Here is a 17,820-nt window from a genome sequence, read left to right as displayed (position 1 = left end):
TTCCCTGCTGCATGAGAGCAGGCATCCCACCAGGCATCTGACACAGGTTTGAGTGTGGCCAGGAGAAGTAATTTAACATAATTTATGAGAACAGGTGGCATTCCTTAGGCTTATCTCTTGTCTAACCTACCTGCTTGGACTTAACAATCTCAAAGGTCTTTTCCAACCTAAATGATTCTATGACTCTGTGCATCCTCCTTACAGTGAAGCTCTATCCCTCGCTGTTGTAACCTAAGTTAAGAAACCTGTTTCCACAAAAACCATTTATAGAAGAGTGTTCCAAGTGTTCCTCCAAATTTGTGTGGCACCAGCAAGGATTTCCTTCCCAGACAGGCTCTTGGCACCTGTTCCCCTGCCTGTCGCGTGCGTGAGGACCCGTTCTCCATCAGCAAGTAGCTGGGCTCAGAAACTAGTGCCTCAGCTCTTGGGAGCAGCTGGTGCCTGAGCTGCTGTTCAGGGGTGTCACCACGGCTTAGATTTAGCCGCATCCCTCAGACAAAATGTCTCCAACACACATGCAGCTGAAGATCACCAAAGGACTGGTCAGACACTGGTGGAGCCCTACACACGTTGCGGACTGGAGCTCATTGGAGGCACTTGGGAAGCAAAGCTCCCAGGAATGGCTCTGTGAGGGCTATTGGAAGGATGGTACAGTTCAACCCCAAACCTTGATGCTCTGCATCCCGTGAAGATGGGAAAAGATTGCAAAAACTGAACCAGACCCAGAACCGGCGATGGAAGAAGTGGGGATGGCTGATGGGATGACAGCTGAATAATAAGGAAAACTATGAAAATGCTGGTGAGGTTGGGGGTACCTGTGTGGCTGCTGTCTTCCAGGCACACGTGCCAGCTGTCCCGTGGCTCAAGGGCCATGTCCTATTCTGAGATCCCCCAAGCTGTGAGCAAAGAGACAGTCCCTGGCATCCCATGAAGCTTGTTGCAATCAAAGCAGGAAGAGGAGGACAGTATCACCACTACAGGCTTGGACTGTAATCCAGGAGGGCCTGATCACAGGGATGTGGGCCAGACCACTATGTCATGCTCGATGCGTCACTCAAATTATTATCTGCAGATGGGGACACTAACCTGGCCTTCCCATTGCTCTCTGTACTCACCAGAAAGTGCCTGAAGACAGATTTGCAAGCCTGAGAGCTCCTCACATCTGACCTGCATCCAGAGCGCTAATGTTTACCACCAGACTGACAGGGTTGCTTTAGTAACCCTAATGTGGCTTTTGTCCCTCAGTTTCTCCCAAACATTAGAGGAAGATTTCACCTCCTTGCCTCTGTGTGTATGGGTACCAGCCCAGATCCTGTTCTAACAACTGAGAGGTGCAGACATTCTGGGATGGCGAAGCTCAGTGCAGAGCTGAAGTAATGGGTGGTCAGGAGGAAGAAGGGAAGCAAACTGGCCACCACTCCTGTGAGAAACTGTCCCTCATCAGAGCTCAGCTATTTCTGTGATTACATCCATTTGCCCATAATTATACTGGTTCTGCTCCACACAGCACTAAGTCAGGTCTACTGATCTCTATCCAAACTCCTGCTGCCTTCCTGTTTGGATTAGGGTGCCAGCATTGGTTAAAACTTAGAGAGTAAGATTGCCTCAATATCTGATTTATCCCCTTCCTCCTCCCATCCTACTTTGGGATGTGCTGGTCAGCTTCCCCCTGAGAGAAGATTAATCAGGAACAGAGAACTGGCAACTGCCTGACAAGGACAAGATCACAGCAATTGGACAAGCTGCAACTTAAGAGTCTCTTTCATTGACACTGGTACAAGTCCAAGACATGCTTATTGATGCATCCTAACACTGACACTCCAGGAGCTGGCACAAGATCAGCATCCCCAAGGCTACAGCTAGTTCTGGTCCCAATGTCATATTGCCTCAGTGCTGGATCTGCCTTTGTGATGGAAGGCTGCCCATCCCTGTGACTGCAGAGGCAGCTTCAGCTCTCCAGCTGTGGAAAGGGCCTCTTCTCTGCTTAGGAAGAAGCCTTTACTCCTGTTTGGGAGTCCAAAAGGAAGGAAGATCCTGGATTGGACAACTCTGGGAAAAATCTGCCCTTGGGGGTTAACCATCTCTTTCTGCAAAGTAAGAGCAGATCCAGACTTGCCTGGAGACACAAATATAGTCTGTGTTACCCAAGGAAACTCTTGCTCAGTTCTAATACCTCACTGTTCCAGTTACTGCAGGAGTTAAGATGGCTGCTCCAATCACACCCAAAGGCCATCGCACACAAACAGCAGCCGGCAAGGCATGGCCTTCATCAGGCCTTTCTCAGTCACAGGAACATGCAGTAAGTAGCAAAAAGATGCTTTAGAGCACCATTTCTTGTCTCTTGACTCTGGTGACCACCAAACCTTCCTGGGGGGATGGGGTATGTGTAATCCATCTTTGTTCTTTTACAATACTGCCACAATGCCATAACCAAATGAAAAATAGCTTAAGCTTTAAGTAGATGGACATTCATTTTCTTCGTGTGTTGTTTGCTCCTCCCTATGGACAATGGAGCGTGCAAAAGCTTTTGATCTTTATTTCCTTCCTCAGCCACTGTTCACAGACCACCTTCTGAAAACTTTACAGGCCACTGGCTTTCCAGGAACCACAAACTGCAAAACACTGTCAGAGTATGATAATCAGAGCATGAGCTATGGGTTCACCACAGGCAAGTACTCAGGACATCTCTCATGGGGTATCCAAACTGATTCTTACAATACTCTTTATATTTTAGAGGATGATAGAACACAAGCTTTGCCCCTGAAGACCCACTGGCAAGGTAGATCCTTTACGTACAGAGAAGTAGAGTATCCCTATTCCCCAGGTCCCTTGGGCACAAGATCCTGTTATCTCGAGAAATCTTACAATCCCACAATCTTTTAAAAAATCCACAAGGAACACGGGGAGAAGGGAGCCCTTCCCTCTGCAGGGACAGGCAGCAACATCACATAGTTCACAATGCACTCTCCCCATGGAAAGGGTGTCCAGGACCAATATATGTCCTGCTCCCCAGACCCCCGCTGCCCCTGCATGACTTTATGTGCTTTCCCTGTTTAGCAGCTGCCTCTGTTTTCAGTGGGACTGCTCTGAAGGGCCATTTCCATTTTATCTCCATGAAGGGAGAGGACAGCAAAAATCTTGCTATAACACAACAGACCCAACCACCATTGGTCATAGAAATCTCAGCCAGACAAAAGCCTTTTTCCACATCTCACACTATGCAATAAATTATGAAGTCCTTTTCTCCATTCCCTCCTCACCACCATTTTCTGGTTATTTTTCTTAGCTAACGTAATTAGAAACATATTCTCCTTTCATGAGTACTGCAAAGAACTGGCTCAGCACCATTGCACCCCACATCTAAAATAAGGTGGGCAAAGAATGCTCTCTGGCTTCAGACATTAAATTAATCACAGCATTTCAGACCCCTCTGGACCCCCAGGCTTCAGTGCTGCCATGGCAGGAAAGCTGCAGCAGCTCTCTCAAGGCAAGCCTCCAGCTTCAACGCAAACCCTCCAACTCCCACAAAGATTCTCCAAGACCAAGCAAGAAGAAATGATGGCATGGAGGGAGAGAGACAGCAGCACAAATAATCCCTCATTTAAAATTTCATATGAACAAAAAAAGGGCAGTCTACAGATACTAGTAGCTACCTGACATTGTGTCTCTAGGAAGAGACTTATATGCATAGCATACAAGTGAGTGCATAAGCCAGCAAAATTTAGCCCAGCATGTTCTAAGCTCCCATCCCCACTGCCACACAGCAGCCCCCGTGAACAGAGCAGGCAACAGCTCACCTAAAGGACAGACTGCAGAGGCTGGGGATGAGACCAGACATTAAGGTGCTCCATTCACCCAGGCAAACCAGCTGCTAGGGGATGCCTGGCGCTTCCTTGCCCCACGTAACCTTAGGAATGTTCCCATCCCCCAATAGGTTTCCTTAGCCTGTGCAGTGGAACCTGCAGGCAGCTCCCCGTCCCACCCAGAGCCAAGGGTGCCCATCTCACCCTCAGCCAGCATCCCACACGGAGGTAGTAAATGAGCTGGAAATCCTCCTCAATACATCTATGTCATTTTTCATTCTTTGATCATGGCTAGAAAGGTATTTTTTAGTCAGACAACTCCTCCTCATTAATTAAGCATAGGAAGGAAGAGGGGAGCTCAGCTTTGGGAGAAGAGGACTAATACTTGTCCTTAGAAAGCAAAGGTTAACCCTCTGGAAGAATCCTAGTTGCATTTCCTTTCAAAGACACTTTAGGCATTTTAAAAAACAGCAGAAACATACCTTGCCAGGAAACAACAAAAAGATTAAAACCAAGCACCCCAAACTAATGCCATACCCTGGTTTATTCCTCCTCTGCTTTATTTCCTCACAAGGCACATATGAGCAGGGCATTTTGCTTTCTTAATGCATCTTTACATCACTATCATATATCAAAATCTAATCTGCCAGGCTGGTGCTCATACAGACCAGATCTACAAAAATGGATAAAATCCAACATTTTAGCAGAATTACGTGGCTCCACAGGCATCAATACCCTCATCTCTCCTAGATAATCTGTGCCAAGACAGAGGGGGAGAGTTAGGAAAAAAGGGGAAGGAAAAAAATAAAAGGAGAGGGGGAAAAGGAAAAGAGGGAAAAAAAGAAGAAAAAAAGACCCTACTCCTGATGAGTCTGTGTAGAGATAAACAGTGACTATGTCTCAGAGAAAACAGCAAGAAGTCCATTAGCTAAAGAAACATCAGACAAACATCCGGAAGGATGGGGAAGAGAATCAAAAGAATGTAACTTCCATGGGCTGAGATAAGAACAGTCCAGTAACTAAGGTGTAACACAAATCACTACTGCTACCACCAGTAATAATGATGATAAGGGAAACAACAAGGGAAGAGAATACAACCACTCACCACCCACCGAATGATACCCAACCCAACCCGACCCGAGCAGTGACCTAGCCCTTCTGGGTAACTGCCCCCAGTTTATATACTGGGCATGACGTGCTGTGGTATGGAATACCCCCTTGGTTAGTTTGGGTCAGGTGTCCTGTCTCTGCTTCCTCCCAGCTTCCCCTCCTTCCTGGCAGAGCATGAGACTCAGAAAGTCCTTGGTTGGAGTAAACATTACTTAGCAACAACTAAAACATCGGTGTTATCAGCATTGTTCCCAGGCTGAAAGTCAAAACCACAGCACTGCATCAGCTACTAAGAAGGAGAAAAGTGACTGCTACAGCTGAACCCCATTCACGTCATGCTCAGATCCCACATTTTTCAATATACCATCACTCTGGTCTCATATATATATATATATGCATATATATATATACACACACACACACACACACACAAAGAGAGAGATATCATTCCTTAGTGCATGGACCGATCTCTATAAAGCCACTCAGTTCATCCAGTCCATGCTGTCGGGCTCCATCTCTTGGAACAGTCTTCCAGAGCAGAAGAGGCCGTGTGCAGTGTTGGATCATTGCCTGCTGATGACACCGGGGAACTCATCTGGTCACTGCTGAGCTCTTCTGGTTTCGTCATTCTTTGTTGGGATGATGATCGAAGGGAAGTCAAGGCCAGTCGCTGGTGACCTGAAGACATCTAGTTGGTGGGCTATAAAAGTGCTGCATAGCAGGCAATAGCATAGAATTGAGTTCATTGGCTGTTTTCTCCTAAAATCAAATCCCCTTGAGGTACACATGTGACTTCCCCATCTTCCCGCATTACCCACCAAGTATATCCAGGTCCCTGAGCAAAAGCAATCCCACAAGTGAGTTTGCCTTTACCTGAAGCAGGAATAACCCAGACTGTCTTCCCCAGCAAATTCTTTATGTGCCCTCTAGCCAGTCCATGATGACTTCTAGAATTCCTGGGTGACTGGGATTTCCTATTCGAGCTCATTGTGTAGTTAGTGCAGCTCATTTACTCCATGTAGCATCAGTTGCATGATGTGTAGAAGAGACCCCGCCTTTGAACATCCATCTCAGCACAGGCAACAAGGGTGCCAGGAGGAGCTGTGCTTCAGTGCCAATCACTTCCGAAGCAGCTCAAACCCCTTCATAGGCTGCCTGTACCTCTTTTTCAGTTGGGGTATAACTGGCCATGGATCCTTTGTATCCCCAGCTTCAAAACCTGAGGGGTCGACCTCGAGTCTCCCCTGGAGCTTTCTGCCTGGTTGCGGTGTAGAGCACATTTTTTACATCTGGCCTGGTCCAGACTGGTCCAAGGGCTACTGCATGAACTATCTCTCATTTAATTTGTTGGAAGGCTTGTTGTTGCTCAGGGACACATTTGAAATCATGCTTCTTCCGGGTCACATGATAGAGAGGGCTTACAATTGAACTGTAATTTGGGATGTGCATTCTCCAGAACCCCACTGCACCCAAGAAAGCTTGTGTTTCTTTCTTATTAGTTGGTGGAGACATTGCTGTTATCTTGTCAGTCACATCTGTGGGGATCTGGCAACGTCCCGCTTGCTATTTTATTCCCCAAAATTGAATCTCCTGTGTTGATCCCTTGACCTTACTCCGTTTTATGGCAAAACTGGCTTTTAGCAGGATTTGCATTATTTTCCTCGCTTTATCAAAGACTTTTTCCGCTGTATTGCCTCACACGATAATGTCATCAATGTATTGCAGGTGTTCTGGAGCTTGCCCCTGTTCCAGTGCAGTCTGGATCAGTCCATGGCAGGTGGTAGGGCTGTGTTTCCACCCCCGGGGCAATTGGTTCCAAGTGTACTGGATGACCCTCCAAATAAAAGCAAACTGTGACTTGCACTCTGCTGCCAAAGGAATTGAGAAAAATGCACTGTCAATATCAATTGTGGCATCCCACTTGGCTGCCTTTGACTCCAGTTCGTACTGAAGTTCTAGCATGTCCGGTACAGCAGCACTCACTGGTGGTGTGACTTCATTCAGGCCGTGATAGTCTACTGTTAGTCTCCACTCTGTTAGACTCTCGCACTGGCCATATGAGGCTATTAAACAGAGAACGGGTCCTACTGGTCACTCCTTGGCTCTCCAGTCTACGGATCAGTCAACTTTTGGGATCCTCCTGTCACTCCAGAAATAGAAATGGATTCCACCCCTTGACAGCTTGATGGCATCAGGGTACACTGTGCACTGGCATCTACTAGAGCCTTATACTTCTGTGGGACTGATGCGCCAGGCCATCTGATCCACACAGTCCAGTAAATCTGATTGTCCCTTACCTCCACCTGGCTGAAGGCAGGGCCCCTCTAACAGTGATCACAATATTGGTCACTTACATCTTGTAGACAGGGATTAGTCTTCTTTATCACAGGAGCTGGAGTAAAATCAGCTTTTCTACTCCATCTGGGAACCTGCTCACCAGAGACTGAAGCTGTAGCTTTCATGGGATGATCATCCTTGTCCTTTGTTCTCCTCTTCAATTCACACACCTGTTCCTCCAGAGCTGAGGTAGGTTTTCCATCCCACTTCTTTGTGTCTTCTCTGTGATCCCACAGGTAAAACCATAGGTTGGCCTTATACATCCTATATCTTCTCTCTCGAGCAATAGGATGCCTTTTGTTAATAGCTGAGACGTGTTGGTACACGTGGGGAGCTGGATAGACCAGACAGATCATCTCTCAATTGTTTGAACTCCTGGGACAGTTTTTCCACAGCTGAAATGATGGAAAAGGTGAGACTATCTTCAAACTGTCAGAGTTGACAAATAATTTCATCCAGTGGTGGTGGTGCTACGTCATTCCAGGTTATTGCTGCCAATGAGTGTGCATATGATGATGGTGCGCTCCATGTAAATTTCCACCACATGGGTCTTGTGCATTCGACTTCATCTGGATCTGCGGGTGCATCCCTGGCATCTTGCCTGTGATAGATCATCTCTACAATGGCTGATTCCCCCAAGACTGGGTGCCTTTCTCTAGTGTAGTCCACATGGCCTAACATCGTCCTTGTATGGAAACCTTTCTTTCACAGCTGCCAAGAGCCACTTCCAAAGGCTGAGGGACCATTTCTCTTTTGCAATTGCTTTGTCAATTCCCCCTTCCCTAGCAAGTGATCCCACCTGCTTAGCTTCCCTACCTTCTAGTTCGTGACTCTCAGCCCCATTGTCCCAGCATCGGAGCATCCAGGTGATGATGTGCTCCCCTGGTTGACAGATAAAAACTTTTTGCATATTCTGTAGCTTGGTTGAGGACCCGGGTCAAGAAGTCACCTCTTCTTCCTCTTTCTCTGATTAATGTAATAATTGCTCTTGATCAGATGCTGTCCCATGTAGTAAGTGCATTGGTTCTTCATCTTTCTTCACTGTATGGGTTGCTTTTTGTGCCTCTTTTTTGCTTTTCCCCTTGCACACAGGGGCAACTGATATTGGCACAGACTGGTCCTCGGGATCAGCTGCAGTGATTATCACTGTGGTTGGAGTGGCTGCAGTATCTGTTCTCGGGGTTGCTGCAGCCGCTGTGCTTGGGGTTTGAGTAGCACCAGCAGCTGTGCTGTCTGTTGCTGTCGGGATTTGTGTAGCTGCTGTACTTGTCACTGGGGTTGGTGTAGCTGCTGTACTTGGAGTTGGAGTAGCTGTGTTATTTGTTGTAGTCAGAGTCTGAGTAGCTGCTGTACTTGTCCCTGGGGTTGGTGTAGTTGCTGTACGTGGAGTTGGAGTAGCTGTGTTATCTGTTGTAGTCAGAGTCTGAGTAGCTGCTGTACTTGTCGCTGGTGTTGGTGTAGCTGCTGTGTTTGGAGCTGGGGTAGCTGCGTTGTCTGTTGCTTTGCCATCAGATCCAGAGATACTTTTTTCCCTTGGAAGGTGCTGGATAGTGTTGAACAGGGCTCTGTAAGCACAGGCTAAGCCTCAGCACGTTGCCGTGATTTGTCCCTCTCTGGTATGACCAGGATGACAACACACCTCGTTCAAGTGTTTTACCAGTTTTTCTGGATTTTGCACTTGTTCAGTGGTGAAGTTCCAAAGCACTGGAGGGGCCCACTAGCCTAGACACTTGCCCATACTATCCCACACACCCTGCCACTCATGGCTGTCTAGCCTCGAGGAAAATCTCTTAGTCCTCCTACATCATTGTCTAACCCTAGAGAAGACCCAAACCCGACTCTGCTTAACTTTTCAGATCAGAAGAAATGGTTGTGGGTAAAAACACACTCTGTATGTGTACCAGCATGGTGATCCCCATTACAATCAGCCGGCAGGTCTCAAGGGTATCCAAAGGCCATTCAGAACTTTCAGAACTTTCAAACAATGCTGTAAATAGTGTGTTGGGGGAGCTGGGAATGTCTCCTTCATAGGTTGACAATCCGAGGAGGGGAAAAAAGATGTGTAATTGCTAAACCCTTCCATTATATACCTCCCACAGTATAGAGTTGATGACCACACTGGGAACACAAGCCAGAGATCAGTTTCATGATCAATGAGTCTATTGTATTACAAGTCGTTGCCATAGAGTACAGTGAAACAAGATCCTTAGCCCAGGCCCCTCAGCTGATAAACACTAAAATAGCTGTAAGTAAGGTACAACATGCTGAAACTCCGAGATCAAGAGCAACAACTCTGAGAGCCAATAAATCAGCATTGTGACAAGTGACTACTAATCCGAAACAATAAATTCTTATCACAAATAGGATTAGACACACTCTGGTCAGATCTGTCGTTATCTCAACCCTTTGTCGCCCAGTTGGGTGCTGCAAAGAACTGGTTTAAGCCCAGCCTGTAAATCAGAACCACACAGCTGCTCTATCACTCCCCCTCCTGTCTTTCTTCCCCCTGCTCCCAGAGGAATGGGGAGGAGAATGGAAAGAATGTAACTCCCACGGGTTGAGATAAGAACAGTCCAGTAACTAAGGTATAACACAAAACCACAGCTGCTACCACCAATAATAAGAACGATAAGGGAAATAACAAGGGGAGAGAATACAACCGTTTACCTCCCGCCAAACGATATCCAGCCCAACCTGAGCAGTGATCTAGCCCTTCTGGGTAAATGTCCCCAGCTACAGCACTGCATCAGCTACTAAGAAGGAGAAAAATGCCTGCTACTGCTGAAACCAGGACACCTAGAAGTGGAAATCCCCAAAGGGCCAAGAAGATTTCTCCCAGAAAGCACCATGTCTGCTATGGCAGAGATAAAAGTAATCTTTGTTTAAGCAGAAGCCAAAGGTTAAAGAAAGCAAAACCCAATGAATAATAGACGCTCAGCTCTTCCCAACAAGAGCAAAGAGCTCCCCTTACTCTCCTCCTCAATCCCAGTCGTTCAGAGCAGCTAAACCCCAACACTAGTTTTTGCTCAGAAAAAGCCATGAGGTACTTACCTTGCTTCTCTCCAGCAGTGACAACGACCACAGGGAAGATGCCAAGTGGGAAGATGCAAAAAGGCTTCTGCGCTGGACCCACCACACAGGGCAGAACACTATTCCCTCGCTGCATGCTTCAGCCCCACTCAGAACATTAAAGACAGAAAAATCTTGATAGAAGTCAGGCAAGACACCTCTCTTGTTGTTCAGAGCAGACAGAATTCAAATGCCACTGCATTTCATCTCTAAAAAGAGGAAAAGTGATGGTTTGGTCTCCTCTCCACAAGTGGATTTCAGAAACATCCATTTGCCTCTGTAAAGCAACAACCTCATGACCAGACTTTTAGTGAAATCTGAACCAAAGGGAAACTAAGAGCCCTTTTAACAAATATAAACCAAGAATTTTCCCACTCAGCACTTAAGACTCCCATCTGCCACCTGTTGGTCCTCAGTCTGTGCAAGCAATTATCCCCTGATTACTTCTGCTCGTTTGTAATGCCCTTCCCACCTGAGAGCCAGAACCAACCTGCTGAGGTCTGCTTTGTGGTTCCTGGGAACCCAGGTACTGCAGGCATGTACTGCACAGCCAGCAAGGCTCCCACTGTAAGCTAGGCATGAGCTTCTCAGGAGCTCACAGTTAAAACATTGCCCTTTGATGGGCTGAAGGTAAACATGAGAAGTTGTGGCTTAAGGATGAATTTTGTCAGCATGCTATTTCCATTAACAGAGACAGGGAGATCCATGTGTAAATGAAACAGCTGTATACATTGCATCTAAGATGAAAACAAGGTTCTGCCCCTGAGCTGCAAGGAATTCCTCAGCACATCCCTTGATTCAGCTACAAATTAGCCCTAGCATTTGTGTGCCTCCTGCTTGCCCCGTGTCCAGCTTCTCTCACGTCATCCCTCCCACAGCCCTGAAGTCTTCATTCCTCATGCTGGTTTTCTTGGCTTCTTTTCAGCTGGCCTTATTTAACTCCTTCCTTTGAAGCAAACCTCTCCTGCCCCCCCCTCCTTTGAGTCACCTCTTAATTGAGCAATATCCTGACAGCAAGTGAGTTTATGGCCAGTGTTGTAACCATGCGCTCCCTTCCTCTCTTGGACTAGTTAGGTCCAGACGTGGATTATAAACCCTTAGATAGCAAGACTGTCTTAATTTTGTTTTTTTCTGGAAATGACCTCCTACATTGTTCCGAAAAAGCAATGAAGGAGTGCTTTATAGTCTTTTTAAGAGGACCTTTGGATACCTGGTAACCTGGAGGCTCCACAGTTAGCTTTTTACCATTACCATTTACCTCCCCGCCATTGTGGGGAGGATGTGCTTGTGTTCCAACATGTTGCTTGTTCCCCCACAACAACCTGTGAAGTTCCTCACCAGCTATGCAGTGACAGTATCATCCAAGGAGCTGTGTGCTCTTTACCAAAGAGACCTATAGTTTAGCAAAAAAGTGCATCCAGACTCCAGCTCACCTTTAAGTCTTTCCAGCAAAATGCACAGAAAACAAAAAAATAATCTACTGAGACGCAGTGGGGGCAATATATCTTTAATTTTTTTTTCTTTTGTTTTTTAGTATTACAGTATATTCTTATAAAAAGATACAGGTAAAAAGGACACTACAGGATTTGTACATTTAATTCACTTATAGTCTTAAACTGACTAAGAACTGAGGATACACCAAGGCATTACAGCAGCACAGAACGACCTTCCACTTCAGTAAGCAGCACTGTACTTTCTAGCTTGGTGGGCAGGGGCACCTTCCAAAGTGACCTGTGATTTTCAAGGTGAGCAGGCTTGCAGGGGGGGAGAAAACTGAAGATGGGGATGGTTTGGAAGGGACGTGTTGAGCACAGAGCTGCTCAGGTGCCTGTCTTCCCCTTACAATTCTCCTAAAAACTGCAAAGGTTTTTAAAGAGCCTGTTTAAGAGCAAGTATGGAGGTGGTGGTGGGGAATAGCTTATCATAGGGGTTTTTCTAGATCACTTGGGTGAGAGCTCCTAGTGATGGACAGCTGAAAGGACCAAGCCCTTCATGAGCTCTGTGGGACATCTTGTAAACTGATGGGATTGCTTGAAAGAAAGTTTTGATCCAGATGCTTCTTTGAATTATGCTAGTGTAAACCCAGACCAACTTGTCCTGGTTACAGTGGATCTATTCTACATTACCACCTGGAACAGAAGACTCTGATTTGGAAGCATCCAGACTCTCTTCAAGAAACAAGGTGTCAAAACATAATGTTAGACTAACGGCATCCTTCTCAGCAGGCACAGTGAACAAAATCTGGCCAGCTTCAGGGGATACTGGTCATCACGCCTACTACTTAGAGCAGTAGATAGCTTTTTATTTATACATATATAAGTTCTATATTTTCAGTTGGTCAAATTGTGTTACCCACATTGGCCTCTTCAATCTCTGATAACAGAAATGAAGGTAGCCAGTGGAGGCTACCTGTCTGGACTGCAAGAAACCAGAAATCTCCCATGTGAAGGAAGGAGAACTGTCCTGATTTGTCTCACCAGCATGTTAACTCTGGTAAGAAGTTACAGGGCATGAACCACTTTTGCCCATCTACTAAAGTTTCTCTGGCATTATGGAAAGAACCAGGTGAAGAGTGATTATGCCCAAAGCAAAAAGAAAGCTATTTCTTGCCCTCCCTTCCCACACCAAGACTGCTCACATGTATCCCCTTGCCTAGCCCAGCTTGCTGCACAATAGCCAAGTCAGCTGTCTAGCTGGTGTAATGCCCTGGCATGGTCTCAATAGTCTTTGCTGTAAGGCGGTGTATACATACAAACATAGCAAACTAAAATGAGGCAAAATAAATAGAGGTGTCAGATTTACAAGTTCCCATTAGAGATTCCTAAAACCTTTTTTTTTTATTTAAATCATTTAAGCCACAAACAAACAAACAAACAAAAAAACCAAAACAACCAACCCAGAAACAAAACTGCATATATCATGTACATCATCAACTGTACAACTGATCTCCTTTCTCCTCACGGAAACTTCTGACACAAGCTTGTCCCATGCAACCCAGCTCAGACTGTGAGCTCTCCTAAAGAAGAGGAAAGATTCAGCCAATGGAGCTGATCATTATGGAAATACCTGCTCCACAGTCTCCTACCAGGGCCCTTTGCAATTCCTTTCCCTTCCTCAGACATTGTAAACACATTACAGAAATGCTTCTGAAGGACTCCCAGGCTGACTCCTAAGCAGGGAGTCTCTCACCCCTGAACACTAGTGCTATTTCTACTGTTGTAGGGGAACAGTGCCCTGACAATAGGTGTGCTGCAGGGCATGGAAGGGCCTGCCCTAAAGTCACTTTACCTTGTAGCACTTCCAGAGACCGACTGAGTGACCCAGACCAAAGGCAATAAGAGGGAGTTCTTCAGTCTTTTCTGGGATCATCCTAATGCAACCTGCTTAAGAACAATGCAGAGACACAGAGGCAAGTAAATGAGCACTAGACCTCTAGGGTCAAAGTCTGGAAAGTTAGAAAGTACCTCCTTTTCAATGTGTGAAAAACTTCATCATAAAGTTAGCAATAACTACATTTCTGCAGGAAGCAGAACAAGCCCTCAGTTACACCCTTTTTTCTCTGATCTCCTCCTCCTCCACTTATTTCCAAAGGCAGAGTGATTTAACTTAAAATGCTGGTGCTAGGCACAGATGTAAGTACAACAGCAGACCCTAGCTTTTCTCCTGCTCTCAGTGCAGTGAAGAGATTACACCTCTATGTTATACAAAGTCATGACTGCTTGCTATACCTGCTCTGGCTCTGCTAGCAGTACAGGACAAGAAAATAAGATTTTTCTTTCTCTTTCAGCACTCAGCAACTGTACTGCAACTGCTGATGAAGAACAGTGTAGATGCACTCGCTGTACCCAAAAGATGAGAAGCAAGGACACACTTGGCTTCAGCAGGAATGTGACACCAGGCCCTAGAACAGGTCCAATTTTTTCCTTATCATCTGTGCGGCTAACCTCATCTCATACAGTAGGCCTATTAATGGGCCTCTCCACTTGTCACCGCTTGTATGAAATCACTGCTTGCCTCAGTGTGTAACTGAGCTTTTTCACAACCTTCTTTATGAACATTGACCATAGAGCCAAGAGCCAGGGGGAAGACTTCCCAACACACTGAACAAAGCCTTCAGCCACCACCACAGATTCAAAACTGGAGTCTGGGGCACTGGGGTGCTGAGAAAGTTGAGCTGTAATGAATCAGGGGGCATGACTCTGAGCTTTCTGTCTGTCCCCATATATATCCCACAACTGATTTACAGGAGTTGCACAATCTTATTATTTCCATATGAGTTAAGGAGGTGACAAAACTACAGCAGCTTCCTTTGACTCTGTCAGTAGGGCTGGAGCACTGAGTACCATCATACAGGATCTCTTGAAATCAACACAGAGTTGAACTGTGTACACAAATGGACAGAGGGCTTATCGTTCTCTCTGTATTTGCTACATCTGTGGCCTGGCAAAGTGACTTCAGTTTCAAAAAGCACAGCATAAACCTGATTTAACAAATACTGAGGTGGGGATAATGCTGTATTTATAGTTAAGGTTTTTGTCCTGAGGTGTTCTTTGACAGCACTGCCATGCTGAGAGTCTGCCTTACCAAACAAGTACCTGGTGAGCAGCAAGCAGTTGTAAATTGGACAGAACCATGAATCACATCATCTTGCACCAGGGCTGACCTTGGCACTACACCTGAATTTCTGGGCGAGTCCTAAACCCAGGAAGAACAAAGACAGCAAAAAACCTACAATGTTCTAATCCTTAAAAGTATAAGCTTTGGAATTCAGGGATTATCCAAATCTAAACTCAACTGTATACCAATCTGGCACATATTACCACCTCTCATATGGCTTATGTGGCATAGGTTATATGGCATGCTTTAAAACAAGACAAACAAAAAGGGCTGGGATATAGCATGTCTACTTCAGGGAGCAGCAAGGAGCTTATTAATATAATTTACAAGAGACATTTCTAAAAATCCATTTTGTAATTTAAAATAAAAATGCTTTAAAAAGTGAATGTGTTTCTTAAACTTTCAAAACCTTTATGAAATACAGTATTTCTTCTACAAGGTGCTTGTGTCCGCTGCAATGGGCATTGCTGTTAATAGCTAATCCCAGGAGGGGAGTGGGATAGTAAGGGAGGAGAATGCACCCAGCTCTTGTAAGATACCAGCTCTTTACGATGAGTATTATACAGAGGCGCGGCAGTCTGGAATGTTGTAAATAGGGAAATTCTGGGGTGGAAGACTCAAAATTCAGTAAACAATGAAACATTAGAGTTTAACAATTCTGACTTTTTTTTTCTTCTTCTTCTTTCTGTAGTTTACATAATTATTTTACTCGCAAAGTGTTCAGAAAACCACCACAGTTTGCTTCTCCAATATTGGTAGTGTGTAATACTGATCAGGCAGCGTGCATGGCAGAGGAAGTTCTGTTCTGCAGACTCAGTGCAGGGCCTGAGGTTAAGTGACATTCAGAGAAAAATCAAACCAAATGACTAAAATCACAAATAGAGCTTTTTTTCACTTCCCTGGGATTCCTTGGCATTTTGTGCTGTTGACTATTGATGCAAAGTTTGTAGATGGTGGGTCCCTCTTCTCAAATGTTCTCTCTTTTCTTCCTGTCTATGAGGAAGAATCCATCACAATTTCTTTTTTTTTTTTTTTTTGACTCTCTTCTTTCTCCAGGGAAAATAATTAAAAGGAAGACAAGATTTTTTTTTTTATACAAAAAGCAGTCCACAACAGCCCACACAGTCCAATCCTTTTCCTAGAGCCGTAGTCACACAGAATTCAGAATTCATGCCTCTTAGTGTTCTTTGCTTTCAACTGTGTGCTTCATACATGTAGCTTAAATACAGATTTGTTCTTTGTTTATGAAAACCCATCTCCAAAGCCTGCTTGGCATACACAATTCTATGTGTTCCTGGAAAAAGTCTCAGTTTTCATTATGGGACCTTCTGTTGATTCATTCCAAGTGATTTATTCAAAATAAATCAGGCTGTGGGCTCTCCTTTGACACCATTCATAACTTACTGAGTTATGTGATTCTCTTTAGGTGGGAGTGGGTGTGTGCAGTGAAGGTCAGCCTGTTAGACAGAAAGACGAGTTCATGTCAACAGGAATTACAGCTAACATCAAGTGGAAATCTCATTTCTTGCAGCCAGTGACTGCTTTTTGCTGCTTGTGACCTATGGATGATACTACGGAGCTCCTGATTTCCATTGGGCTGCACTAAGAAATCTTGCACAAACAGGTAAGAAATGTTCTGCTGTTTTCCTCCCACCCTCCAGCAATGACAACAGGCTCCACAGTCATCTACCTGTAATCGCAACCTGGCAGTGGCTTAGTTTTCTAAAGAGAAGCCACAGCTTCTTTCCTATGTTTGCATTTCATAGCTTCAAGGCTCAACCATCAATAAATTCCAGAAAACTGCTTCTAGAAAATCAGAATCCAAAAGACTTTTGCAAAGCATTTTATGTTGATCCTGAGTCTTGAATTTCAACCTCTTCCAGAACTTGATTACTTCCTTCTGAGCATCACTTGCCTTGGACAGTGTAGGCCACACAAAAATACTATACAGAACATGAGATCAAAAGCATTTTTTCCTGTACTAATCAATGGCTTATAAAATCCAATTCTGGAAAGGAATTGGAAACATTGAGAACCACATTTTGATAAGCCCCTGGAGGCCAGTCTAGATCTTGAAGATGTGACAGGTGTTTATAGAGCTGCTCTGAAATTAGTCTTGCTTGTTATCAGCAAGATGGAGATGGTGACTAGTTTTCACTTTGGCACACAGAAAGTTATCTTTCTCCAGCTGTGAGGCAGTCTGCAAGGCCCAAGTATTTTGTGTCATCACCACGAGGCCTCTGATGACACAATAAACTCCCAGAAGCAAATCTGTCAGCTCTGCATGGCCCAGTCACAGGCCCGGCTGGGTCCGCAGAGGCACTTTCATAATGGTTCAAAATAGGAGCATGGAAGATGGATGAGAGAAAAGCTGATCATGGAAAGGTAACATCTCTAGCCAAAGAAATCCTTTGGGGCAGCTGTCAGTCAGGCACCATCGCACACATTCATCTTCCTTGTTTTGCACTTTTTCATCACCTTCTTCTGGTTCATTATTTTTTTCTTCCTCTTGTAATTAATAATTTAGCTTTGTCACCACCCGCTCCCGGCTTGTCTCTAAGCCTTGGTTCCCCGAGCGCTTGCGGTTACGCTTGAGCTTGGATAAGTCTTTGTCAAAGACTTCACCAGACCTTAATGCTGACACCAGGTCATCAAACTCCCCACTCTCTTCAGAGATGCTTCCAGCTTTTGCTTTCTTTTGTCGCTTCTCTTTTTCCCTTTGCTCTTTTAGCTGTGGAGAAAGACACAGAGCTTTAGGATTAGCTAACCAAGATGCCAGATCATCCACAAGGGCATCACCTGTGCCAGAGTAACAGGCAACTATGCTGGGTTTCCCTTCTTCTGCACAGATAAGCAAAGAGCAGGAGAGATGAGGAATGAGTAG

General features: G+C 45.3%; 1 protein-coding gene across 2 annotated transcripts in view; it reads right to left on the bottom strand.

Moving 5' to 3' along the window:
• Window positions 1-11,810: 11,810 nt before the first annotated feature.
• DAAM2 (dishevelled associated activator of morphogenesis 2) overlaps window positions 11,811-17,820 on the bottom strand; it is a 171,597-nt gene continuing 165,587 nt past the window's right edge. For both annotated transcript variants that reach the window (XM_062619065.1, XM_062619066.1), the window contains one exon: window positions 11,811-17,667. In XM_062619065.1, the coding sequence (XP_062475049.1) occupies window positions 17,452-17,667 (216 nt within the window). In that variant the 3' untranslated portion in view covers window positions 11,811-17,451. The remainder of the gene's footprint in view (window positions 17,668-17,820) is intronic.

This window comes from Pezoporus occidentalis, unplaced genomic scaffold (genome assembly GCF_034315485.1).
Source record: "Pezoporus occidentalis ecotype Australia unplaced genomic scaffold, CSIRO_AGI_Poc_V1 ctg209, whole genome shotgun sequence".
NCBI classification, from domain to species: Eukaryota; Metazoa; Chordata; class Aves; order Psittaciformes; family Psittacidae; genus Pezoporus; species Pezoporus occidentalis.
The sequence above is the reverse complement of the archived record's forward strand: the minus strand, read 5'-3'. Positions and strand labels throughout refer to the sequence as shown.